At 40.7% G+C, this 27,658-nt stretch overlaps 3 protein-coding genes and 1 long non-coding RNA gene across 6 annotated transcripts in view; 1 reads left to right on the forward strand and 3 right to left on the reverse strand.

The window, feature by feature from the left end:
- Positions 1-5,527: 5,527 nt before the first annotated feature.
- Positions 5,528-26,457, forward strand: LOC117779147. Its single transcript, XR_004616935.1, has 3 exons — positions 5,528-6,115; positions 14,519-14,523; positions 26,446-26,457. It is a non-coding gene; the product is annotated as an uncharacterized LOC117779147 (long non-coding RNA).
- On the reverse strand, positions 6,923-17,737 carry si:cabz01007802.1. 3 transcript variants are annotated; one of them, XM_034614974.1, is made up of 23 exons: positions 17,470-17,737; positions 16,475-16,548; positions 16,322-16,387; positions 15,939-15,983; positions 15,741-15,797; positions 15,607-15,672; positions 14,876-14,935; positions 14,740-14,793; positions 14,398-14,457; positions 13,316-13,387; positions 13,147-13,209; positions 12,981-13,052; positions 12,116-12,175; positions 11,934-12,002; positions 11,703-11,774; positions 11,252-11,326; positions 11,125-11,178; positions 10,771-10,803; positions 9,028-9,105; positions 8,898-8,937; positions 8,771-8,816; positions 7,867-8,281; positions 6,923-7,651 (listed from the first exon to the last, which is right to left on the reverse strand). In XM_034614974.1, the coding sequence occupies exons 2-23, from the start codon at positions 16,544-16,546 to the stop codon at positions 7,175-7,177; spliced, it is 2,106 nt and encodes a 701-aa protein (XP_034470865.1). In that variant the 5' UTR covers positions 16,547-16,548; positions 17,470-17,737; the 3' UTR covers positions 6,923-7,174. The 3 variants fall into 3 exon arrangements, with proteins under 3 accessions (XP_034470865.1, XP_034470867.1, XP_034470866.1); XM_034614976.1 differs by having other exon boundaries at positions 17,610-17,688; XM_034614975.1 differs by lacking the exon at positions 17,470-17,737 and having other exon boundaries at positions 16,475-16,668.
- LOC117779094 lies at positions 18,554-26,453 on the reverse strand. Its single transcript, XM_034614959.1, has 27 exons — positions 26,273-26,453; positions 25,973-26,092; positions 25,796-25,882; positions 25,605-25,667; positions 25,355-25,414; positions 25,192-25,227; positions 25,048-25,110; positions 24,912-24,962; positions 24,765-24,833; positions 24,490-24,558; positions 24,285-24,392; positions 23,734-23,790; positions 23,503-23,568; positions 23,033-23,086; positions 22,848-22,907; positions 21,885-21,956; positions 21,751-21,801; positions 21,576-21,662; positions 21,384-21,503; positions 21,196-21,291; positions 21,068-21,112; positions 20,887-20,961; positions 20,247-20,315; positions 20,109-20,148; positions 19,959-20,016; positions 19,397-19,733; positions 18,554-19,234 (listed from the first exon to the last, which is right to left on the reverse strand). The coding sequence occupies exons 1-27, from the start codon at positions 26,279-26,281 to the stop codon at positions 18,830-18,832; spliced, it is 2,427 nt and encodes an 808-aa protein (XP_034470850.1). The 5' UTR covers positions 26,282-26,453; the 3' UTR covers positions 18,554-18,829.
- The window catches only part of ndrg2 (NDRG family member 2), a 32,815-nt gene continuing 24,327 nt past the window's right edge, over positions 19,171-27,658 (reverse strand). The window contains exon 18 of the transcript XR_004616925.1: positions 19,171-19,183. The gene's annotated coding sequence lies outside the window, so the exon portion shown is untranslated. The remainder of the gene's footprint in view (positions 19,184-27,658) is intronic.

Consider the following 27,658-nt stretch of genomic DNA (forward strand, 5'->3'; position numbering starts at 1 on the left):
TTTAGTTAGGGGGCGCTGTGGTGGTACAATAGCTATAAAAATAAAACACAAAACATCGGGATTTGTATTTTGTTTTCATTTGTCGTCAATATTTCCCCCTTGTGGTATCAGTACATGTTACACCAGCCTTCAGAAACTAGGGCTGTTTAACTTAAAAACACAAGTTAGAACAAATTTGGCATGACACACAATTTGGCCCTTCACCACTTGCTAGCTTTCTCAAATTTTGTGGCAAAACCACGTAACATTACTGGCGTGCTATACGTCATGCTGCTAGTGAGCGCCCTCTGCTGGATCACGAGGCAAACTACTTCAAAGGCAGTCCTTATCACGTCGATGTTTGTTTGGTTGCCCGCCTGCCCCCCCACCCACCCACATGTCAGAATTTCAAATATAAAGTGACGGCCGATCAGAGACTCCTCAAGGTGAAACTGGGCTTACCAAAAAAGTATATGGACATAATTTGACACTTCATTTCAAAAAGGATATCTGTAATGTATGAGTAGAAGTTTTTTTTAAAAACCACAGAATTATATCAATAGGATCTGAATTTTAGGCCTTAAAAAGTCTTACATTTTTTTAAATACTATGTACTACGTCTTAAATACGTTCAGCTAGGTCTTATTCATTTAAGGCTACTTTAAATAACTTTAAGTTATTTTTTTTCCCGCACATAAACGTTTTTGCGGCATGCGTGGTTTAGAATGTCTCTTTCTCAACGATTCGGACCAACGCGGAACTGACGACTGGCTACAAACAGCCTTTATCTCAGCGCCCTCGGCTTGACTGTGGGAAAACATATAAACCACAGTCAATTCAACCCGGCTACTCAACCTTATCTTCAATTAGGGTGAAGTGTAAATAATTCTGAGACTCTGATATTCCTTCGTATCTGGGAAACTTGGCCAGTATCTTTCTCTACAAACAGTTGGGCAGCTCTCAGCATGTTTCCCCCCCGTTCATTCAGTTGTAGCGTTTCACCTAAACCTCACGTTTGTGTGGTAACAGAGATCGTTTCAGGTGTTACTACAGTCTACGATCTTCAGTTACATTTACTTTAAAGTATATCATAGTAAACTATTTGAAAATGTTAACCCAATTTTATAAAATTGAATAACTCCATTTTATTTGTAGTCCCATCATTTATTATCTCAAGTCGAGACATTACAATATTTCAGAGAAACCTAAAAAAGGAGTAAAAACAAAAAATATGTAAACCAATAATTTTACAATATAAATTAGAATTTAAGATATTAGGCACAATTATGAATTATAGGCTTTATATATGTGTCACTTTATGCTATGAAAATACTATATCATATTTTGGGAATTAATAGTTGCTGTTCATAATTGGTTCAAACAAGCAAAATAACAGAATTTGAGTTTTAGAAAGTACAAAAGAAAACATTTTAAACGGAAATTATTACTAATCACGAGACGTAACTTGAAGATAAACCTATATTCCGTTGATTACGTGTAGTATTCCAACATAAGTCATTTTAAGAATATAAATAATATAACTTACCTTTAGATTTTCCTGTTATGAGTCCGAATGAAGGGTGAAGCAGCCGAAGGGATGGTGTTATTCTCAAGTGTGGCTTTTAGGTGGAGTCCTGGTGTCCCTAACTGGCTCCCAGTGAGATGTGACACCTGTTCACTGGGTGTCACTATTTAAACTTGGGAGGAGAAAGGAGACGACCAAAACTCCTGACATCACACATGATGTTTCCAGAAGGTGTGGTGAAGAATTCAGGGCGTGTGTGAGGGAGACTATCTGTGAATTTTGCCTCGTCACTTCTCATTTAACCTGCTTTGTGTGAAATGCGTTACTTCCTTGAGGGCTCACAATGCCTGTGACCAACATGAGTAACATGAGATAGAAGAGTTTTACTGTACACAGCGTCCTCCGGGACGATTCTCTCAAAATATGACTGATGGAAGTGTTTTAGTGTCTCGGCAAGGAATCGAATTGTTCTGTATCAGCAGGGGTTGGTAATACCTCCTTGTAATTGAACTAACTTCAGGTGCTTTTATTTGGAAGTATGAATAGTGGATCTTCAATGTGAATATTAATACCTTTCAGATTTTACACAAGTGCTCATTTAGGTACATATTTTTATGGAATCGTGTCTAAACACCTGTACTCCTGTCGTGAGGGGTAACAACATACAGAGCACAGGTAACAGAAGGGTGTGTGTGTGTGCGTGTGTGTGTGTGTGCGTGCGTGCGTGTGCGTGTGTGTGTGTGTGTCTGTGTGTGTGCACGCACTAAGTCATGAGACCTGTAACACAATGCCAAGAACTGGTTTGTAAGCACCAGTATAAGCCGTTGTGTTTGCTTTAACATCTCCATTGTGTTCAGTGGTTTCTTATGAACATTTAAAATCCCTAATTATGGAACAGGCAAGTCCAGGCAGCGCGGAGCCATTTGGACACTGGCAATTATCCAGTTAGATCACAGTGAGCACGACATTGTGATCGCAGGAGAGGACATTTGGTAAAGTGATATTTGACATGAACTATGGAGGACGTGTAAAATTACCACCACAGGTTTTCTGTATTTCTTCCTGCAAATGGACACGATAAACAACACAGGACAAAAGTTACTGTAGTGTAATTTATAAGAAATTGAACTGCTCTAAACATTAATCTTTATCTTTCTTACTCAAGTAGCTGTTCAGATTTGCATTCATGTTACATTTTACGTCTCTTTTCTTTGCATTTTGTTGTATTAAATTAAATTATTTGTATTATTTGTATCAAAGTTTAAGGTCAAATTATTAACACTAATATGAACATGTTACTGTTATGGGCATTTGATAGAGAATAATCAATTGCACCATCTGTGAGTTGCATGCAAACGAGTCACGGGATTTGTCCTGGCACATATTCACGTGGTGTCAGACTCGGTGTCATTACAGAATACTCTGAGAATAAATCTTCTGTACACAGTTATTCGGATCATTTAACTAGTTTTTTGTTTCAATACACTCAGAGGGTGTGACTATGCTTCAAAAATGTGTTTTCCAGCCATAATCATAGGTTTTTGTGTTAGAATTTAAAAAATGATCTCCTTTCAGATGAGCGTTTAGCTCCACACGAACACACCTAAAAACATATTTCACATGACTTTGTGTCCACTACGCATTGACGTGCCTGTGTAAACAGGAAGTAGATTGTCTAAACTAAACTCAGAGCTAGTCGTGTGGATGTAGCCTAAAGCTTTCATATGCACTTCTTTATCGTTAAAGGCTTCTCACAGCCGGTGGTGTTGGAACAGGTGGAGTCAGTTTTTTGTAGTTTCTGTGTTGACGGGACTTTAAGGTGTTTTATTCGGCTGTTGGCAGGAGAGGATCCACGTTGCTCTTTGAGTAAACTCTGTTGCTGAATGTGTTGTTCATATCAACAAGGTACCAAGGGATAGGCCTAACTCCCATGTTTCCTTTCCTACCATTAAGGAGGAGTTGCACTTCAGCAGCAGTCTATAGACATCCTGCTGCAGGTAACAGTTCAGCCCCAGAAGGCATCTTCAATGTCGACCACATTGTTGTATTAGACTCCATTTTGTGTTCAGTGCTATGTCAATGAGTTTCCCTCTAACCTGTGAGGGAGATCTGGGTCAGTTTCTAACTGACTTGACAAACATTGTCTATTTACACTGTTTACTTTCATCTACAAGTCCACGCCTAAAAAGCACAAACCAAGTGTTTACCGGCTCCCTCTGTCCTGATGCTTCAGTGTGTGAAACACCCTTACTAGTTATTCATGCAGTAATCAATCAGCCAGTAATGTGGAGTAAAAGTGATATCAGTGACTTTGACTGTGACATGATTGTTGGTTCTCCTTTGACTTCAACACACAACAGTCTCCTGAGTTTGTTGTTGTGCAGATGGAAACTTGTTGTTGATGAGAGAGGGAAATCTCCATTCTGGTTGGAGCTGAGAACGGTTTACGTACCATCGTGGTGAGATAGGGAGCGTGTCAGAATGAACACATCCAAGATGCATGGGCCACAGCGAGAGCCCGACCACTATGGACTTAATATTCTTACATTAGCCGATATCGTTACAGCATTAATTAAAACACCCTGCTTGTGGCTCACTGATGGTTTATTGCATGTCCTGTGTTATCCCTCAAATCTTTGTGAGTGATATTGAAGTGGGCCAAACATAATAGCGTTGTTGAAACAAGTCATGCAGTGAATGGAGTTGAGCTGCAAATATTTCATCCTCTCATTCCCAAACCACATCTGGCTGCTCACCAAAGTTTCTGTTCGCTCAATTCAAAGCTGTCGGACTTATCGTAATGCCAGGCAAGTTTGTTTGTATAGCAGATTTCATCAGCAAGGCATTTCTAAATGTTTAATACAACACTTAGTTTTACATCATCTATCGGTAATTGGTGGACGTTTCTATAACCATTGAATTATCAGTGTTTTGATAAATTTATGGTAAACTGTCTTTACAGGGAATTGAGACTTGGCAAAGAGGTGCAACAGTGGACTATTCATCAGAGCACTTCCTGATTGTGTTGTTTTGTTTCCTTAAAGCCGGTTTCAAGAAGAATAAAAGCCACAAAATGCAGCTCTTCCAGTTTGTGCTGAGTTTCCCAGTAGGAAGTCAAGTAACTGGCAGACCTGGGGCATCATATGTCGTTCTTGCTCTCCTATCTCTCAGTTGTCCTCCCGTGTATCATTGGCAACCATCACTAAACCTGACGGTCGAGTCCAACCAGACAGACATGGGATGGAATTCATGTAGTGACACGAAGAAACACTCAACTACAAAAATGATGTGTTTGTTTGAGAACGACAATGTTGTAAGCGTTGGACTGCATTACATACAGACTTTTATGTTTTGTTTAACCGACTCTCACTGGCACAAAAAGGCTGATATAACACCAGCAACTCAACAGGGCCACAAACTGCCCTTAAAGTTAAATCTAGACTTCTCTAAACCCGTTTGTACCACATGACGACGGAGCTCCATTCCACAGATGGATGATAGACGCAGGGACAAGCTTTTCTAAAGCCCACGTCACACAGCGCTTGTTGACTTTTGTGAAGAGTAAATACAGTATTTCACCACATCCGTATTGTCAGGGAGGAGCGGGGTGTTCACACGTACAGCAAACTTCATATGAACGTAATGAGCCTTTTCCTGTATTTAAAGTTTAGTCGATAAATAAATAAGTTTGTCCGGATCAAACAGTTGACCTGACTTATAATGACACAATCAGCGTAGAACAGAATCTACAGGAACATCATCAAAGTTCATTCTGAGCTACAACAGTCCCAGCAAAGAGCCAATGTCGCTATTGATGTTTGTTTAGTGATATGAAAACTTCTTATCACTAACAAATGGTGGTTTATCTCTATTGTTTATTTTATTTTTGGTTGTATTTGTTTTATTTTTATATTTGTGTTCAGATATATCTATCTATCAAGGCATTGGAAATCAGTATCTGCATTTGCCACATGAATCCATATCTGTTGGACTCTTCCAAATACTACACATAAGCTAACAAACGTGTGGCTGTGGCTTAGGAGTTCAAGTGGGTCGTTTCCGTAATGGGTAGGTCAGTGGTTCAATGCCGGGCCCCAGCCAACATGACATCAGCATGTGAATGGAGGTGATGTGTAAAGAAGCAATGCTGGAATGTGTTTGTGCGAACGGGTACTTTTTGTGAGTAGTTTCAGTCGCTCATAAGAACTTTATAAATCACTTTAGCGAATGCTCACAGGGTAAATTAGGTAAAACGTAATGCGCTAGAAAACAATCACATCAATAAGGAACCAAATCAAGATGTGCTTTGTTTTACCCTTTTTTACATCATGGAACAAAGACTGTTCACGGGCGTGATGTGATGTGTTTGATAACTGCAGCAGATTCTTTCCGACACACATCACGTCCACTGATTACTGGATTACAGTAAATGGGAGCGTGAATGCGTCACGTTAGAGGGAACTTCTCGGTAAACTGGCGGTGTGAGGTTATGGGAAAGTATGATTAGCATCAAACTGGTCGAGGTATTTTTAGAGATTGTTCGGACAAAAGACAATTAGTAGAGATGATATGACAGAAACATGTTAGCTGGCATATGTTCAGATTTACAAGGTTGTTAACAAACATACCGTTCCAATGGCTGCACTTGCATTCTGTTGTGAAGGCTCCGTGCATTCCTTTGGTAATTTATAGTTTAGCAAACTATTCTAGCACAAAATAAACATGAAGGAATTTTGTAACACACTGTAGTAAAGTTATAATCAGATTAAAGGACATTTACTCTGCCGAGGCCCAACAGTAGACTCATGAACCTTTAGCATTGACCTGAGTAAAGAGTTGAGACGGGATGTCTAATGAAGTCTTTCCATGGTTCCAGGTTCCAGGTGTGTCCTGAAGCGGACCCTGCTGCACCGTATCGACCTGCACCTGCGTCCTGATGGCATCATGGCAGCGTTGCAGTAGAGTCGGTAAGTGGGGTCACGTTCTAGCTTTTGACGCATGTGATGTCCTTGCAGCAAGGAACAGTAAAGCAGGATGATACTTTTGTACAATGAGAAGGATCAGATGTTTAAAGCTGACTTATTCGTCTCGTGTGAGTTGTCCAGCAGCTCGGGTTCTAAACAAAATCCTGCTTTGTGTTTCCAACCATGAAAGATTTGCTTAGTCTCACGTACCACAAGAAAGTAATAAGTAGTAGACCCTAACTGATTTGGACTTTTACTTAACAGAGATCGTTCAAAACTGGAGAAATGTGCAAGATGTGAGTGAATTTACGAAAAGGAGATTTGAAGCCAGATAATGTTGCCATTCAACATTTGTCTTTCGTGCTCTTGCCACATCTTTGTCATTCTCCTTTGCTCGAAAAACTTCCTGTCTTTCACAATTGAGTTATGATAGAAAAGAGACAAAGCAATAAGTTAGAAACACTTTAATTGCAAAGAAACATTAAATAATCACAATGACAATATGGTAACCTCTAGTTTAATAATTAAACTAATAAATATTTAAAATATAGTCCTACAAAGCAGCTACTTCAATACTCTCGTCATAACATGGCAGGTTTGGTACAGTTATGGAATAATTATAAAAACTACAAGGCCATTTTCTACTTAGACTTTTTGGATTGACACTGTTTTTGAAACTTCAGTTTGAATTTCAATCACCATTACTTCAGTCTTCAAGCTCCATGAGTTTCTTCAGATCAGACTTCAGCTGCTCTTCGTCCTCTTCGTCGACCTCCACCTCGATCCCATCCATGGTCTTCTGCAGCTGCTCCTTGATGTTGTTCAGCTGAAGCAGTCCGTCCTGCAGGTCTTTGCAAACTTCTCGGATTTTTCCTGCAAAGTCCGTCTTAGCGCCCTTCCTCAGTTCCATGGAGTCCTTCGCCAGGAAAAAGACATCGAGCGCCAGGAAGAGACCCGACATGACGCCGGTGGTGATGCTCATCACCTGGGCGGCTTTGGCAGCGGTGCCTGCAACGCCGAGGACCTGAACCGTGCTGATCAGACTCTCCGTGTTGATGACCAAGGCCTTGCCGGCTCGGCCGCCCTCCTTCATCACGTGTTTCACGTTCTGGTTTAGGTGTTTTTTTGAGATGGTTTCAGCGAATTTCTCAAAGTCCCACTGCTCGAGCGTCTCCATCCCCTCCTGTGAGGAGGAGACATGATGAGAAACAATACGTCAGGGAGGAACCTCATGAAAACTTGTTTCACATAAATCAGTTGGAGCACTTCATGCTTAAAAACAATGTTGGTATGATCACTACACACATTTTAACCGTGAGTCGACTTCTCATACTTCGAACATGGTTAGATATTCAAGTTGTGTGTGTAACAGTCGAGCTGAAAACCTTTTCTTCTCACCTCCAGAAACTCCAGACACTCCTTGATGTCCTTCATCTCCTCCTCGTAGTCCTGGATCATCTTCTCCACCTTCTTGCGGTCCGTCTTCGAATGGACCGTGTCCGTGATGTTGGCCGAAGCAGACGCCACGCCGCCCGCTGTAGCAATGCCAATGCCCACGGCCGTGACGATGAGGGAGGTTCCCGCAGTGAAGGGCGCCAGGATGAGGCCGGTGATGGTGGTGATGGACCCGGCCACGCTGGCCACCCCCCCGCCGACACTGGCCGTGACGGTTTTCTTGTGAAAACTGTCGGCTGCATCGGCCAAACCCAGGAGCTCCAGGACGCGCTGCTGCAGGGAGGCGCCGCGCTGGTTGAAGAAGCGGACGAAGAGACGAGCTGCCATGAAGACACGATCGGCTGCGTCTTCCACAACTCTGAGGCAAGGACACAAAGAAAAGATAAGACAAACACTGGAATGCAGCTAATATTGACCAAAAGTAATTCTACCATCACATTGATAAGAGATGTTCTGATACCAGCTTTATTATTATTATAAATCTATGTGAAACTTTTACTTAACTAGCTCTGGCTAATGCTACGCTACAGAGAATCACTTCTTCGTCACAAGTTCTGTTTTTAGAGCGGTGAAGAAGAAGTTATCTCCAGTTTATTTATTACTTAATTAATATAATTTGGAAAGTCCCTCAAGTAAAATGGCGACGTACTGAATGCAAGACTTTAGTATTGAGATATTTAAAGGAATATTCCTTGATTTCAGTTTTGACTGCCAAACTAGATAATAAAGTAGGTGCTGTTATTCATTTGAATGCATTTGTTTTTTATATGCACTGGTATCAGATCGAGACTCGGTTGATACACGAAGCAGCGTTAAGGGAACATCGCGTCACTAAATGTTTACTTACTCTTCAGCTTCCTCATTCTGGTTTGCTGCATTCCACTCCTCCCACCCTGACACACGGCAAAACAAGTGTAAGTTTCAAACTGGATCCCATTCAAGTGAACGGCACACTGTTAAAACTGTGAGCGTACCTTCTACTGTCCTCCACCAATCCAAAAGGCCGTCTTCATCCTGCAAAAGAACAATTGGAATAATTCTGTGTGTAAATTAAATCTCACTCCGAGCATCACATGATGTAATATGACACAATAAGGTGCGTACGTCCAGAGGGTCCAGGGCTGTTCCTTCGCCGGGAACCGGCACCGCGGCCATTTCTAGAGTCTGAACTTCAACAACCTCCTGGAACAGAGAGGAGACACATTCGTTCAGCAGCTCTTCATTAAATCTGTGTTTCCAGAATGCAAATCAACCTTTGTGGTTTGATGCCACAATGCAATCAACACCTAATTGGCTTCAATTAGACACATGAAAATGTAATAGTGAAAGTTTAAAAAGGGATAAATGAATTACTAACATTAAAGAGGAAATTATCAGAGAGCAGGATGTGACTCCACAGCTTCATGTCTGGTAGTTTACAGAGGAAAAGGCTCGGAACTCATTAGAATCACAAACTGTTTACAGCTCAGTAATTGAGCCGCTCCTCTTGTAGTTAACACAACTTATGAGTCATGTGCCTCCAATTTATCGTTTTTCTTTTGTATAATGATGTGTTTCGTGACACACAGGGGAGTGTTGTGTGTTTGTTAGTACAGTGAACTGATTGTTCTGCATTTCCATTTAAAAAACCTCTCAGGTAGAAAGGTGCAGAGGAAAACACGTGGAGCTTCCCCACCTACAACGTGCTTCCTGTCTCGGAATGTGTAGTAAAGCTTGTGTCATAATTCAGAAAACTTGTGTGTTGCACAATAACAGCTGTTCCTCCATCGGGCCTGGCAGGTGCTTGTCGGAGCATGCAGGGGTCAGAGTTCAACACTGTTCTTTCTGCAAAGAGTCTACATACACAACTGGACCGGCTTGGGTTTCACCTCTCGTCCAAGAGGCTTCTTCTGTTCTGAGGAGTTTCAAGAACTGAAGAAGCCGTTTGGACGAGAGGTGAAACGTCTTCAAGAAACACAAGCAGGTGCATAAATGTATGTAGACTTGTAGAACTACTGAAAATACCTGGAAGACTGAAATTCTTAACATAATGTTTAGCTCAGAGCAACAAAACCCCCCTAGCACTGTGCATGCCATTGAAAAGAATGTGCCGCTGCTGTGTTCTATCTGAAAGAGTTTTTTAAAAACAATACGCACATTACAGAGGAATAGATTTGTCTTGTGTGTGACACGTATGTATTTTACGTCAACTTCAGTGGAAAAGGTTCAATTTTCTTACTGAGACCAGATCAAGTTGAACGTAAGCTGCAGCAGCTAGTTTACATGAAGTCGACTGAACTAATAAACCAGACAGTTGTTATTTGATAAGTCTCCTCTGTAAAATTAAAATGAATTATGTCGTTTAATTGAGTTTGCTCGTGTAATTGAAGCTCAGGGAAATGCACCCGTCAGTAGGAAATAAAGAGATTTGTGAAAATCCGGCTGCTTGCGTTGGAGAAATAATCTACCAGATATTTGAATTAAAACATTTCCAGTGTGTAAATAAGCAAACTACCGAGATAGAAACGTCCCGAGCAAACACGGGCCGGCTAATGACTCACCCTCTATAAAAATATGAGCCTGTGTTGTTGATTATAGCAGCGATAGGTTTTATTTGCACAGTGACATAACGACACTGTGCAAACACGTTTGCATGTGAGAACATAACGTGTGAACAACAAGCACCCACTGTCTGTGGGAAACGCTGCACTCGCATATTTTCCTCATTAAACTTGGAACTGAAACTGTATATTATCGTTTTATTCCATTTAAATGATCTGAATTCCTAGTTATGTCTTAATTTACAGCACTTTTGAAAAGTGTGTGTTTAAATGGGGCTTTACACATCACGCCGTGTTTCCTACTCACCTCGATTAAGGCCTGAGAGTCTGATGCAGAATCCTAAATATAACAGAAACATGACATTAGTTAAATAAAGAACCAATTAGGAATAGTGACAAATGTTTTTGTTAATTGGGGCTGGGTGATAAAACAATATCAATAATTATCACAATTTAATTTTTATCAATAACGATATTCCAGCATGTATTGATCAGTGAGTGAAGGCTATAGTTTTAAACTCTTCTTCATGGGCAGACAAGGATGTGACATTTATCAGGATTGATATTAACTAGTACATTTTAATAATATATCTTGATATAATTTTTGTTCATATCGCTCAGCCCCATTTTAAAGTGGAAGCAGGACCACGAGCTAAAGTACCTTTGCTCCAGGTCCAAACAAAGCACTGGGCAGAATCCTCTTTATTCTGAAAGTCTGGAGAAGACAAACCACACATCAGCAGTAGTATTAATACTGTGCATGCAGATATTTGAATATGACTACATACCATGGTTCGTTTCTTTGGCTTCACGGGCTCATTTGTCACCTCACAGGTGGCGTCGGAGTCGATGTACCAAATAGACTGGAAAGGTCAGGAGGTTAGTTTATTTACGACGGTTTCACACACGCAGCGGTTTCACAAAATGCTTCGAACAAAGCATCAGACAAGGTCACGATCACACATTTATGAAGCTGTCGATTTTCATCATTATCGGGTTTGTTTCATTCTTTTAGTAAGGAGCTTTTTCCTGGCTCACGTCAAACACTGATGAAGAACTAGTTTTCTCGTGTCACGTTTCCACCTTGTCGGATGCTTTGCATTCTTCAGGCGAGACGGCGTGTTTTACCTCAGAGTATCATCTTCGCACGGCAGTAAAACCAAAAACAATGAGTGCACTGTTAATACATAACCCCGATACAGACTACATGTGGTTTGGTAGAAGATATCGATGTCTTACATGTCTCTCGATGGTTCTGTCATCCAAGCTCTCAGAGCTGGACGAGAGGTCGCTGTGAAGATCCCCATGCTCCTGAGGAGAAACAGGAGGAAAACTAGAGTCATGAGCAGCTCGGTCTTTAAATGTGAAAAAGATGACGAAAGCAAACGACATAACGAGGGTCAGATGTTCTCAGGTCAGTTCTGCGGCTACTGACGTTTAACCCATTAGCACCGGGATCTGAACACACACCTGAGTCTTCAGTGACGAGGGTCCGGCAGGAACCAGCGAGTCGGTCTGACACTCGTCTACTGGCTCCGTCTGCAGCTCGGAGAGATCACAGTTGATGCTTTTTAAAAGTGAAGCTGTATTTATTTACAAAGCTCGTTATCAGTCGTCTCAATTACCTCTGATCTGAACTCTGGAGCTGATACCTGTGAGTGGGACTTGAAGGGGTTCACTTTCTGCATCATCCCCTTGAACTTCCCTGGGTTCTAGAGTTAAACAGACGTCAGAGTACAACACGTGTTCATCAAACTAGAATGTGGTCTTACTCTAAGCAGAGCAGTTTCAGTCTACCTGTGGAATCTAACAAGCTCCTCTGAGTCAAAGTGACAGCTAATGAAACTGAAGAAATGTTCAAGGGGACAAACAATAGACTCCAGAGACAAAAAAAGTTCCGCTTGAGAATTCCTACACGAGTTAGGTCACAATGACCTTTGACCTTAGATCAACACATTCGTATCCCTGAGTCAAACTGAACATTTGTACATAAAGAAGGAGGCATGTGATTTGAACAAAAGCAGCAAAAATAGTTAAAACTAAGAATACAAAAGATGGAGACCGAGGAGCAAGAGGTAAATACATGTAAACTTTAAATATTATTCATATGTAGCCAGTAACTGACCGACAGTTGTGTCAGAGACGTGAATGGAGCGATAGAACTCATCACTTTGGAGTAAACCGAGTGTCTAGTATTCAGAGTCGGTGAATAAGTGAAATAGTTCGGTCAGGTTTCTCTTTGCTGCCATCTGGTGGCAGTAGGGACAAATTACAGTGGTGGAGGAAGAAGCCAACTTATTTAAGACCGAGTACGTCACATTTAGACGGATTTTACACATTCTGAAGATTAACTTAAGAAAAACCCTGTTTCATAATAAATATTGTGCGTTTAGAAGTGAAGCTCATCTGAAGCCAAACGGTGAATTACATGAATTAAACAAATGGATGCTATGTTAAAAAACCTAGAAGTTGTACGTGTGCTTTGTGTTAACGTGTGTTATTGCACATGTTGTGTACCTGTTTGTCTGGTAAGTTGTTAGTGTCTGTTAAGCTTCCGCTGCTGGAGGAGAGGTCACCGTGAAGAGGTTCCTGGAAACATCACACACAAGTAAGAAAACCTGAGCGTGTGAAACGCTACACAGCCATTTATCATTTTTAAATCAATACTCATTCAAACTGGTACCTTTGGCTGTGAGGATTTGAAAGGATTCACTTTCTGCATCATTCCTGAAATCATCCCTGGATTCTAAAGAATAAAAAAACCGTCGGTTGGACGAGTGAAAGATGAACTTGAGGTTCTGGATAATCATCCAGAACCTCAAGTTCATCTTTCACTCGTCATCAGAATTTACCTGTTTGGCCTGAACCTCTCTTCCAGCCTCTGGTGGGTCGGTGCAGTCGACCTGAGGATCACTTTTTGGCATCTACAGCAGAGAGAGAACTGTTTGTATTATTTGTTGTGACTTCTTTCTGGTTATTTCTGCAGGTAAAGCTTCATTTGATAAGAACACAAGTTGTACAATATAATGCATAAACTGTTGGGACTTGGTTCACACCGTCTCTATATTGTTTGTACTTATTCTACAATATTTAATGACTCAATAAAAAAATATCTGAATAGAATAAAAAGCCTTAATTGTGAGATTAGACAAAATACAACTCAATAAAGAATGTAATAGAAAGTTTAAAACAGTTCACATTAATCATATTTCATTTTTGATGTAAAAGAAATATGGAGAATGTTTGGGACAGTTCCATGCCCTGTAGCGCCCCCCAGAGGCTCAGACGTGGTGACCAGGGTGAAAACTGATTTCAGCTCTGGTTTGTTTGCAAAGTAAGAATATTATATTAAAATATAAGTATTTAAATACTGCGTCTCAGTCACTGTTATTCATTTATCACAAAATCTCTGCAGCTGCATCTTTAAGTCACTTTTGGCTTTTTTAAATTTGATCATAATTTTTTCTGGGTTTCTTTGGGGTCTTAAAAAAAATAAAAATTTAACCTGAATTGAAGAATTTGATGGAAATTTTTTTGATTAAAATAGGTTGAATCTTTTTTTATGTTTTGATTTAATATATTTAACTGTTATAATATTTTCTGTTTTAAACGACTATTCTGTTTTATGAAAAGCACTTTGAGCTGCATTTTATGCCATGAAAATATTATTATTAATAATAACTCGGCTACTTTATCTTCAATTATGGTTTAAAGTAATTCTGTGACTGATATTCCTTCATATCTGTCATACTTGACATAAATCTTAAATTTAACTTGTTGAAACCTGCACATACGATAATAGGTGTAAATCCATGTAGTACCCCCCCCCCCACACACACACACATATAAAGGTATTACTTATCAGGAGATCACATGCAGTTATAGTTATCATCTCATATCCTTGTGCTTCATGTGTATTTTACAGAATCAGTACCTGAGCTGAAGACTTGAAGGGGTTGACTTTGTGAATGACTCCTTTCAACACACCAGGATTCTGAAACACAGCATCACCAGGTTAAATATAATAACCATCATAGATGTTTCATAAGAGCAAGTTACTGTCCTGCTTTGAAAACTTATTCTTTAATTAAATGTCCAACAAAAACTTGCTGTAACCTCCAGTTCTCTACTTTTAGTGTGAATCCAATTTCAGAAATATCCTCAATAACCTGGAGAATAACAGGGCATAAATACAGAGTTCTATATTCAAATATTTCACAGTAAGTCTAAGTACATGATGAAGACTCTGAATGAGTGAAATCTTCCTCTCTCCCACCTGATTGGATTCGGGGACTCGTTCCAGGGACTCGGCAGAAGGAGCTTTAGGAACCTGAGACAGAATCCAGGTGAGTTAATCCGACACACATCGTCTCATCGTGACCTTTGTGACGTCCAGACAGTGCTGCTGTTACCTGGGAGCTGGATCTGAACGGGTTGACCTTCTGCAGGGCTCCCTTCAGCACGCCAGCGCTCTGAGGCACAGGGTTTACAGAGATGCACTGAAACTCGTATTTACACTCGGAACAAACTGGAATCTACCTCGGTGTACGAAAGGGGCTTTGCCTTTATATCCAGGGACAGACCTTTCAGTATCTGGGTTCATGTTTATATGTTTTATCTATAGTTATTTATCCTATAGTTTATGGTTAAACTAAAATATTAAGCCTCAGTTACATTCCTTCGCCATAAGAGTTTGACGACGACATCTGAGGAACCATTTTACTCCCTAACATCAGTATCAGTCCGTGGGGCTCTATCACGTATACAACACAATTCATATAATAAACTACAGGACAAAAAGCAAAGATACATTATACACAACTAAACATGTGAAATGTAAATACATAAAATACTCTATTACAAATATAAAAACATTTGATTATAAATAAATGTGAAAAATGTAAATAAACAAGCTAAATGAATTGGTTCTTTGGTTCAATGTCATGATTGGTTGAGGAGTTCTTGATGAATCCTTTGTTTATGAAAAAAGTATCTGATTGGTGGAGGTAACGAGTTCAGGAGCCAATCAGAGCTCAGTACATAATAATTAAAACCCAACTCTCTGGTGTTTCGTCCTGAAGGTGAATGAAAGGATTTGAGTTTTAGAGGAAGCAGCCGAGTGTGATGTGTGACTTCCTCTCACCTGAGTGGAGTCGGGTTCTTGCTCCAGTGACTCAGACGACGGAGCTTTGTTGACTCGGGAGGGAACCTGCGCAGAGTACACACGTTAAATCAAACAACACTAAACTTTCACTGACGACTCAAACTGCTTCGTACCTGTGAGCTCGACTTGAAGGGGTTGACCTGCTGCATCACCCCCATCACCCCCGTCCTCTGAGGTTTATAGAAACAGATTCATTATGACACAATAAACACTCGTCTTCCAAAAGGCACCAGAACGATTGATTATACTCAAATATTCTGTATAAGCCACAGAAATTCCCCACGTTTCAGATTTAGTCAGAATGACCTCACCTTGGTCTTTCGGTTCAGTTCCTGTTTGACCTCATTGTTGTTTTCCTACGACAACAAATTACAGAGAACATTTAAAACGCATCGAAAAGCAAATTCCTGATTTGATCTGAGCTGTTTGTTTGTATTTACACTGGTACATTTACTTCAGTGTTTGTTTACTTTATCATTTTATTTATACTGATGACTCAGGATTTTAAAACTGGAACGATGGAGACAGTAATGTTTGGCTAGATTTAAAAAGAAAAAGCACCCCAAGGTTCTGCAGTTGCATCTAGGGACTTAAAAATGTACATTTGGTTTTTTTTTCTTTAGTTTTATTATTATTAGAAGAACCTCTCCTGATTTAACAGTTAAAATACTTTATGATGATTATTGTTATTCACCTGTGACGCTGCGGTCGTCTCTGGATCCTCCGGGTTCCGGCTGTGTGCGACGGGATGATCCAGCTCCTGCTCGGAAACAACAGGCCTCCATTAACGGCACAGACACTAAATATCCTCAACATCTTATTTCATATATTGTATTTTTCCCCACACCTCCTTGCTGGGTCTTGGTGGCACCGCTGGCGTTTGGGCTGTGGAGCCTTTTTCTCTTCTGAACATGTGCATTGCTACGATACATGAAGTGTTTTACATGAGGAAGAGAAGAAAACATGATTTTAATTCATATAAACTGGCAGCTGTGTGAACATTGCAGTGATTATCAGCATTATAGTGTTTTAGAGCAGTCAAAACCAAACTGTTCAATATGTTGGTCATTTAAGATACCACCAGTACTTTGACTGTTGAGAAAAAGTCATAAACTCAGTTCTGCCTGAATAAAAACATCTCAACATGATTTCAATTAAATATAAAATATAAACTGCAGACATATGAAAAGTTCAAGATTTTTCATAGTTATGTTGTTTTAAAGCTGTGTGTTATTTTGTGTTACTGTAAAAATCGGCTCAATGTTTTTAACTAAACTTGTGATTTTAATTAAACCAAAATTAAAGTTTTCAGTGTAATAGTATCCTAACTTTTTTCCTGACTGGCCCAGGAACCAAACTCCGTTCAAATATTTAGCAATATAAAGTATTACACACATTTTAAGCGTTACAAACGTCGTCAGGTGTATTTTTAGTGATGAAGTGTAAACTCGGGTGTTCCTGAAAGAATCGGCTGAACTTGCGTCTTTCGTACGAACAGGTTTTGGTTAGATTGTCACTTTATCTGACGCGTCACGTGGTTGCGCCTTAGCGTCCGGCTAGTGGCAGAGAGTTGTACAGGCAGCGACCAACAAAAGTTCAAACGTGACGCTACACGTGAGTTTCTGGTGAAAGTGAAGGAGACGAATTTAACAACGTGAATCCAAATGTCCGGCGACAGGTTTGTGAGTTCTTCAGTAAATGTTTTAGTTCGCAAACGACAACGAAACTTTAAATTGGCAGAATTCTGAACGCAGTTTGGTGTCTCGCTCTTAAACAACGTCGCACAGTCGCCGGTACAAACACAAACTACACAACAACACAATGAGAAGAGCGGGGACCTACCTCCGTGCGGACTCACAACAACAACAACACAGATGTTAACAGGGTCAAAGCGACACAGCTTCACTTCCTTCAGATACGGAGTCAAACCGGTTTGACCAGAACCTGATGAGGCGGAGCTGAGTGAGAATAGAGAAACTCACCTGGTCCGATTTCATGAAACACAATGAAACACACAGGGTCAACAGCATGTGACACACACACACACACATACACACACACAAACACACAAACAAACACACGCACACACAGCTGGGAGTAGTTTGACCTTCCTGTGCTGTCATTCACATCAGCTGTGATACTGGGCGTGGCCTCTTCACTCGTTATTTACATGTAAATATGTTCTTCTCGTTTCTCAAACTTTTCTCTTTCTAATTCGTTGTTAAACTCATGTTGTAATAAATTGTTAAAATCAAACATATAGAAGAAAAAACTGGAACAAAAACCCGTCAGAACATTTACAGATATTTCAGGGTTCAATAGTCAAATGGGAAAAAGCAGATATTAAATAGTTCAATTCAAAAAGTAGGAGAAAATAATCTAATCTGAAATCCTTTAAAAAAAATACTTCAAGATTGAAGAGTAAAGTTTTATGAACATTATGTTGAACAAAGATAATGTTCAACTCTTTCACACCGACATAAAAAACAATTACATAATGATGCAATGACATAAAATCATACATTTAAGATAAATAACTCTGTTTAAACAGGAATATTGTAACATTTTCTATTTAATGAACAAAAAAACAAGTTTAATTTCAGCAAATCAATGTGCTAATTTGAGCGAAACGTTAAATTGTAAATCCACTAACACAATGTCAGTATCAGTTTTTAAAAATCAGTTTAATATTTTCCAAGTCTCAAACCTGCAGTTCATTACACCGATATCCAAAATGTAGATTCAACAAAAATAATAAAAACCACCGACATTACAACTCAATGCAGTCGCCCTCCGAGAAATTCAATCTTTGTGAGTTTATATACATTTTGTTATTATTTGTGCTGCTCATGCATAAGGTGACAAATCATTTAAAAATCTGTGACCACAGTGTTATAATCTGAAACACCTCATATACACACACACCCTTTAAAATCACATGATACAAACTAATCAAGGGTTCCCTGTTATTTTCACCAGTGAACTGAAAACATGTTAAAACATATGAATCCAAAGCTGAATCAATACCTCTCTTTATTATTAAAATCTTCACATTATTGAATCGGACTGGAATTTACCCTCATTTCTGACAAAGTCCAGAGTCTGACATTAATGTAATTCTACGTGGGACCATTCACTTAGCCAGCAGAGGGCGCTGTTGATCTTACAGAGCTATCTACGCTCAAAGTGTCCACCTTGAGTCTCACACGTTTCCTGTTGCATCCTGCAGCTCTTCTCTGATGGTGTTGAGCTCCACCACCGTCGTATTCAGCACATTTGCCACATCCTTGATCTGAGCCACCACCTCTCTCCTGCAGCCTTTCTTCAGCTCGCGCGAGTCTTTGACGAAGAACTTGTCCATCCCTCTGAAGAGGCCCTGCACCGACGCTATGGCCCCGTCCGTGATCTCCGTCGCTCGCATCACGGGCGAGTCGACCAAGCTGATGATCTGGACGGCCCTGCGAGTCTCCCAGTTCTCCGAGTAGTGCTGGGTGCCCGACCTGAGGAAAGGGTGGCCGCGGAGCTTGTACAAGCCCTTATCGATAAAGTGGAGGATCTTCCCCAGGTCCAGCAGGTGACCTTCGTACTCCTTCAGCGCTATCTCCACCTGGTGGTCAGGAATATCACATCCTTGGGTTAAATATAAAAAATCTAGACCATGGATATTTGGGAAAAGTTAATACCAATAGATCGATATATACGATCTTAACACTTCTTCCCGTATTGCACGTGTACACATCCAGGGTTCGAGGTCACAGTGTCAACTCACCTTCTTCCTGTCGTGCATGTTGTTGGAGTTATCAGACATGGCTACCGAGGCTGAAGCGATTCCTCCGGCCGTCGCCACCCCGACGCCGACAGCTGTAATCACCAGAGAGGCGCCGAAGGTGAAGGGCGCCAGAGCCAGACCTGCGATGGCCGCCACCCCTCCCACAGCGGTGGTGGTGATGCCGGCGACCTTGGCTTTCTTGTGGAAGTCGCTGATGTCGTCAGTGATCGCGTGGAGCAGGATGATGGACTGCCAGAGGACCTCGGCTCGCTCCGTGAAGACCTTGTTGAAGACTCGCAGGCCGCGGTGGACCTTGTCCGCCAAGGCGCTGAAAGACCTGGGAGCCAAACACACGTAGAGCAAAGTAAGTTATCCTCACGTTACACCCTATCACCATGGCAACAGTTAACAGAATCAAATCTTAGTTAAAAGACCTTTGATGATTCCTACGATGTCGTTATCAAACAAAGTTTAAGGTTTAACTGCTTCAATTACTTTTCTTTATTAGAGAAAACCAGTAAATGTAAATCAGTCCGGCTCTGATTCCTAAACACAAACGTACCTGGACTCGTCCTCATGTACGACTCGGTTCTCGTCGTCCGATGGCAACTCGTCCCACTCTGAAAAACAAACAAGCAACATGTGTCCGTGACGTTAAAATGATCCTCGGGCCTTTGTTTCTATTCGTTAAACAAGTCCGACGGTGACTCACGCTCCACAGTGTTCCACCACTCCATCAAACTGTCCGTGTCCTGGGACCAAAAGAGGAAAAACAGTATTTGACGTGTTCACGGGAGACACATGGACATGGAGCAGAATATAAAAAGATATTGTTAAAAAGGAAACTGACCCCGTCCTCGCATTCATCCTGAAAACCTGCCATAGCTTGTTCATCCTGCTGAGCAGCCATCCACTCGGCCTGCACGAGGGGAAGCCAGAGAACACATCCACAGCACTTTGTTAATATTTCACTTTCCTCAGAAGGATTCATCCTAAAAACCGAAACATTTCTCTCCACCGTCTGTTAGTGTTAGTGTTTCTTCTCCAGCCTCGTGTCTACAGGAAAGTGTCTCATCAGGATCGATAGAGAAGAAGATAACGACAGCTTTTCTCACCAGCACCTTGTGGAGATTAACTCAGACAAAACCGTTTCCTGTTTAAATCCTTGTTGATAAAAACTCTCTGCTTGAAAACAGCTCAATCCAACGATACAGTCACGATGCAGTAAACTAGCTTCAGTCAAGTTTACCTGGTTTTCAACAGCTCTTAATTATATTCATGTTTATTTAACGTTAGGACACTGGAAACATTTTACTACCGTTTGTTTCCTCTGGGTCTAAAATATGTTCAAATACTACAAACTAAATACATTGAGTTAAGTCTTGATTATGTTTATTTAATGCTCTATAGATATTAGTGCACTGAATATTGAATACTGAATATTAGGCCGATCACTCGATACGTTTCCACGGCGACAGGTGTGAACGAACCATTGCAGCCTCTGACATGAAGTCACCCGACGTAAATCCAGGTGGATCCTCCCACTCTGGAGGCCTGTCTTTGCTCTGCCGAGAAAACAACACAAAACAACACAAACAACACAAACAGGAGAAGTTAGCTCGTGCTCCTCTTGTCCGTCTTTACAATCAGAAATGAGTTAAAGTGACAAACCTTGGCCTTGTGCTTTTTGAAGCCTTTGAGTTTCAGTGTCTTCTTCTGTTACAAAAAAAGGTTTGACAATCAATTTCATTGTTAAATAGAGACGCAGAACAAACTCTACATCAGGTTGAGAGAACTACCGGTTTGGAGGTGTCGTCTAAATATTGTTCACTGTAATACATCTCTCCTTTACTCGTGGAAAGATTCCCTGTGAATTCGTCCTCTGCAAAGTCGTCCTGCAGAGATGAAGCCAGAAGAACAAGTTTAACTCAAGTTTACAATGATGCATAATGTTTATAATCGGGCATCAAACCAACGTTGAGCGTACATGCGATGCCTGCTGCGGCGTGTGGTAGCTCCGTGCCATCGTCTCACTCTGTCTGGCTGTAGCGTAGCTCGTCTTAGCTTTGGGTTGAAGGGTCTTCAAACCTTTATGTTTGGGTTTGTTCTGATAAGAGCAACAAAGAGTTTATTAGTATCGTGACAAAGTGATGAAATACTGGTTGTAGTTATAAAATACCTGTTTGGAGTATTCCATCCCGTAGAGTTCATCCGCATCCAAGCTGCTCTTCTTTCTCTGAGAACTGGCCTCATCCAGCACGTTCTCCTAATTCACCACAGCATCAGAGAAATTAGTGAAAAAGACAAATTCAGCAGAATCAGCGACAAACTACACGACAAAAAATCACACTTACCTTCGAGCCTCGATGACTCTTGTGCGGGAATTTCATCTTTGCTGGTTTCTTCTATTGATGAGGAGGAAAAAGCCCAATCGGTGAAAACAGGGTATAAAAGGTTCGATGACAAAACTGAGAGAAAAGAAACTCACAGGTTTGAAGTCTTCATATCCATAGAAATCTTCATCTGTTTCCTGGAAGTTCCTGTCGCCCATGAAACTTCCCTGAGAAACATATTTCAAACAAGTTATTACCTGGTTGGCAAGTCAGGAGCATTTACTTTGAAAACCCTGCTGCATAGAAGCAACTGTCACAATATCTTCCCCTTTTTCTGACAAACAGTAAAGAATAAAACTTCTCAAGAATGTAAATACTAATATATACATCCTAATATGAATCTTAAAATAATATACACTCATCCTAACATGCTATCTGTTGTATACCATTCTGTACTGTGGATATTTGAACTGTTTGTGTTCCAGGGGCTGCTCACTGGAGCCAGTGTGAAGGATGATCTGAATAACTCACTCTTCCAAATCCCGGATTAAAAGAAATTAGGTCTTTTTTACAGAAGTTTTCCCAAATAAATGTTATATTTTGTTGTCGTCTCAATTCTTATAGTGAGGCCTACAAAATATATTAAATGAAAGTAAAACGTTTGAAAGTATAGTAACACGTGAAAATGTCATTTCAAGTAGGGCAAAAAAAATTTACAAAAAAAGTCCAAATGTGTAAGAGACAAGAATATGTCGAATAATTGTCAAGACATAGTGAGTCGTGAAAAATGTGATGTAACATGAGAGAAGAAAGTAAGAGACGTGAATTTAAATATAAATATATAGCTACGTAAAAATTTTCATTGCAAATTTGATGTCCAAAAAATGATGCAAAAGTCGACATGCTAACCTATGACTTTTTTTATCATATTTAGAACGACATGCTAACCTATGACTTTTTATGATTTTTCGGACGATTTTAGGTCATAGTTTAGCATGTCGTTTAAAATATGCTAAAATAGTCATTGGTTGGTACCAAACACAGTCTGGTATCAAAAAACGGATAAAATCCTCTAAACTACACATTAAAGCTGTCGTGAAAGTCAGTGTTGTTTTTACCTTGCTTGTTGACTGAAGACTGAAGCCTTTGATCTCTTCTCCGTCCTCAAACGCACGACCCTTCGAGTGATGTAAGAGAACACGTCGCAGAATGAGATCGAAAACCCAGTTACTACATGTAGCAGTCATCAATCAAAGCACATATCGTACAAATACACTTTACACACTCAAATGTACGATGCTACCTTTGATCCTTTCTGTGGAGTGTATCCAGTCGCACCTTTCACTTCATCATCCGTCTGTAGAAAAACATTTTAAATGGACTTATTCCATTATTTTCTTTATATTTTCCTTCATTTCATTTTGCTATTTTGTATTTTAGATATTAATTCTGCCGGTGTCTTTTATTTCTCGGTTCTCTATTAAGCCCTTGCTTTGTATGTGTGCTTGTGGGTAAATGTGTGTATAAATGTGTGTATATGTGTAATTGTGTGGGATCGTTTCTATGTCAAGCTCTTTGTGTTACACTTTGTTTTTAGGAAATAACTAAATATCAATAAAGTCTGATTGATTCCGGACGAAGGCCTTCGACTGTTGTTTATTGACGAGTGTTTAAAGTGTTTCTTATTTAAAACTGTCACATGATGAAATGATACTTTGATGAAAACTTGTGGGAAATAAAGTGAAGTCGGTGGAAACGGTGAAAGTCTGATACCTTTGGCACCGTGGTGGCGAATCCTCTTTGTGGCACAAACTTCATTTTCATCTTGTTTTTTTTCTTCTAGAGAGACAAAAGACAGTATTTTCAAAATATATGTCACAATATTCAAATGACTTTCCTTTAAAATGCTTAAAAAAACATTAAAATCTTTATTGTAGTGAAAGTTAGCTGCTTTATTCTAAGCATTGGAACACTTATCGTTATTTAGCAGTAAAACTGTTTCACCTCGTCATGTTGAGCTTCTGCTCCGTCCTCAGCTTCACTGTCGCCCAACACCGTCGCCTGTAAACAGAGAGACTGCATTCAAAATGTAAACTGTTCACGTTTGTCCTAAAGAAAGCAAATAACAAACTAATACTGTTGTATATACAAAATAAAACCAACCTAATACTCCTTTAAATGCATTGACGTTAGGATGTGAATGAATTTGCTTTCTGCAGTTTTCCTCATGCATACAGTTATAAAACCAAACAGTTTGAGCTGCAGATGGTCAAACTATTAATAATAATATATTTGATTTATATAGCACTTTTCAAACCCACTAACAAGGTGCTTTACAAGTTAATAATGAATAATAGGAAACTATTTAAAAGCGTTTAGAAAATCACAGAGCGATAAAGCAGAGATACAGAAACGTGAAATAAAAGGTTCATTAAAGAAATTACAGAGAAAACGTTACACTTCTATTATTGAGATGAAGCGGTCACATGTATAACACGGTGTAAAGATCATGGCCATTTAAATAGAAGACATGTAGCAGACTTTAGATGACGAACCTTTGTTTCATTAGGTGAATATTCGCTTGCGCTCTTTCCCCCCCGCACTGCAGACATGGTGGAAGCTCTTCTCAGCAGCTGAGTCACTTTGTTCTTCAGAGGTTTCTTCTGGTGATTGAAAACGACAGAAACATTATGAAACCATTTTCCATTTACTAATCCTGTTCATAAATATGGAGAATCAGAAGATAATAATAAATCATACTCTGTAGTCCAGCCCATTCAGTTCATCTTCGTTCTCCGCTGCAGCCAGCTGCTCTTCTGAGAAATATTCCTGAGAGATGGAAGCACTCACTTTTAAACTGAGCACATTGTTCTTTTGTCTCCATGTATCTCAACAGATTATATTTCTATTCGATCTCTGCAATAGAAAAAGCAGCAGGTGGCCTGTTTGTCTTAAATAAAACAAAACACAATCTTCTAATTCATTGACGTGTTAATGCTTAGCGACAGTTGGACTCCAGACACGAGGACTGTTACCTTGGATGACCTCTGGGGGGCAGTGAGTGTCCGGCTCCTCCCCTCTTTCGTGTGGTCAGGAAACTTATCCTGCAGAGTAAAGAGCAGAAGCATCGTACGGACACGTGCACACGCAAAGCAGAGACGCTTTCACAGTCACTGACTTACCTTTGTGCCTCTTCTGGACAGAAGGGACATTCGGAACTTCTTGTCCCTTTTCTGGAATAGATGTTTGTACAAAACATTAGGTTATACTCTAGAAAATATATTAATGTTAATCATTGGGTGATGAGTCCAATTTTACCTTGCTCTGATTTCCAGAAGCGTCGTGGTCCTCGCCACTTCCTCCGTCATAGTCCATCTTCACCTGAAAGTTCAAGCTTCTATATTTTCTTTTTCTACACTTAAAAACAAACGGTGTCAACTAGAGAAAGGATCCGTCTCTTACCTTCAGGGACTCTCGCCGCAGTCTTAACCTTCCAGACTTGAAGGAAAAGAAATATATAATTCATGAGCTGAGACATTCATCAGCATTAAAGACATTCTGAACTATTAGTGAGAAACTGATAATATACTAGAACATATAATAAACCTTTAAAGTGATTTCTTACTGGTCTGAATTCAGGGTTAAGTTGCGGACTGTCCTCAGGCCAGTCTTCCACACACATTTCCTGTTTGGGGATTTGAATAGAGCTTCAGCTTTATGCAGATACATGTAATTAATCAAGGAAGAAACACACACACACACACACACACACACACACACACACACACACACAATATTGGGTCATTCATGCTAAACATTAGATAAGTTTACAAAATGTCTTCTGTTTATTAATGTTTTCTGTTGTGAAGACGGACCTGTCCAATGAGCAGGATGTCCTCCAAGACGACGTAGTTCTCAGAGTTCACTGGTTGACTTTCCTGTAAAAGAGACTTAATGAAAAATGATCTTTCTGCAGTGTATGCTAATAACTACACACGTTCCAAACAGGACTATTTGAATTATTATAAATGTTGCGTGCTCATTAGATCTAATTTAACGGACGTACTGGAGTTCTGGGTTTGCGGCGAACAACAGGCAGCGGCCTGAAAGCTGGTTTAGGAGGTGTTTTAGGAGCAGCGGGTTCAGGTTCGACCTGAACACGATACAAGAGAGACAAAGAAGAGTTAGGACAGAAAGCTTAAAGACCAGGTTCTAAAAACAGATCAATCTTTTCTTTGCATACAGGCTTTAAGGTGGGGGGTGGCACTTGTGGTTTTGGTGGTAGCTCTGGGATCTGTGGCTTCTCTTTCCTCTGCGGTCGACTTCGGGGAAGTGGCTTCGGTGGACGTTTGAAGGACTGAAGCTGCAAGTTGAATCGTGAAGAGGAAATAAAAGATGATATAAATCAGAACGTGTCTTATCGCACGCTGTCGACGGATCATGTGACACTGGGATCTAGAGACACCCAGTTAAAGTCCAGTGTGTGAGTATTTAACACTGGTTTGTGTAGCTGTCTACATACTGAACGACACCTCTTACGTACATGAGTCATCTCAGCGGGAGACAGACCTCTGGCCTGACTGAAGGGAGTCGGATGAAGAATAGAATGCTTGGTTCCCTGAGGCGTTGTCAGGACGAGGTCATGTGACCTGCTCGAGGAATTTGGTTGGATGGCTGGAAGAGAGTCTGATGGCGTTGCCCTGAAGAGATCTGGAGACGACAGCATGTCCCGCTTCGTTTCTGAGGTACTGTTGAGCGAAGGTGGAGAGAATCCGGTGCTGCTGTTGGAGGGAAGTGGACTGAAGAGGTCTGGAGTCCCATTTGAAACCTCTTGGAAAGGGTCACCTTGTTTTGAAGGAGTTGCTCCGAATGGGTCGTCCAGACCGGAGACATCTTGGAATAAATTCCTTTCAACCGGGCTTGAGAACGGGTCAAAGGTGTTTGTGGATGGAGATGAAAACACATCCAGATTTCCCTTGTATGACGTGTTAAAAAGGTCAAAGTCTCCGGTGGAGGGATCTTGTTTGTGGCTCATATGGAAAAGTTCCCCACTTTTAGTAGGAAACAAATCTGCCTCATCTGTGGAACCAGTATAAAACGGATTCCCCACTTTGGGCTGTGAAGACTGGAGCAGATCATCCACCTTGTGTGGAGGTGATTTGAAAGGATCCACAAAGAGGTTCAGCTCCTCAGCTGGAGCTGCTCCTTCAGCAGCCTGGAGAGAGCCCCCCCCCTCGGAGTGCGAGGCTCTGGAGATGTTCTCGGAGTGCGGGTTCACGTTGAATAAGTCCGGTGAGATTAAGGTTTCATCGTGATGATGACCATCGGCAGATTCCTTTCGGGTCGCTGTCGCTGTGTGCAGCAGGTTTTCTACGCGGCTGGGAACGAAGGGCGGGAACAGGTCGTTCTCAGGTTCCTCTCCGTGAATCTCGGGCTGAAGATCCAGAGGTGAGCTCTGAAATTCAGGTGGAGGGACGAAGATGTTGTTCAGGTTCGCTCCCTCGGAAGCTTCCCTCTCCACGCTCTCCGTTACGTGACCTTTGCTGCCCGACTCCTGACGGTAGAACACATACATGTCAGGAATTCACTCAAAAGGTTGATCTCTTATGTGGTTTTACAACAGACGCCTCTTTAAAGTACGTACCAAGTAATAAGCATAAAACGGGTTCATTCTGGCCGGATCCACATGGACTCCATTCTGATAAGGACGGTGGGGGAAGACAGAACAGGGAGAGGTGTTAGATTCCACGGCTGACAGACTGTGGAATGAGGTCAGCAGCATCTGAAACAAACTTCATACTTCAATGAAGCACTTCCTGTTCTACATTGTGTAAGAATGACAGCGTGACTCAGCAGAAATGTGCAGCGTGCACAAGAGGAATCTTGAAATGTAGGTTTTGGCACTTGTCAAAACAAAGACACCTATTTT

The sequence above is a fragment of the Hippoglossus hippoglossus genome, chromosome 18, assembly GCF_009819705.1.
Source record: "Hippoglossus hippoglossus isolate fHipHip1 chromosome 18, fHipHip1.pri, whole genome shotgun sequence".
Classification (NCBI taxonomy): Eukaryota; Metazoa; Chordata; class Actinopteri; order Pleuronectiformes; family Pleuronectidae; genus Hippoglossus; species Hippoglossus hippoglossus.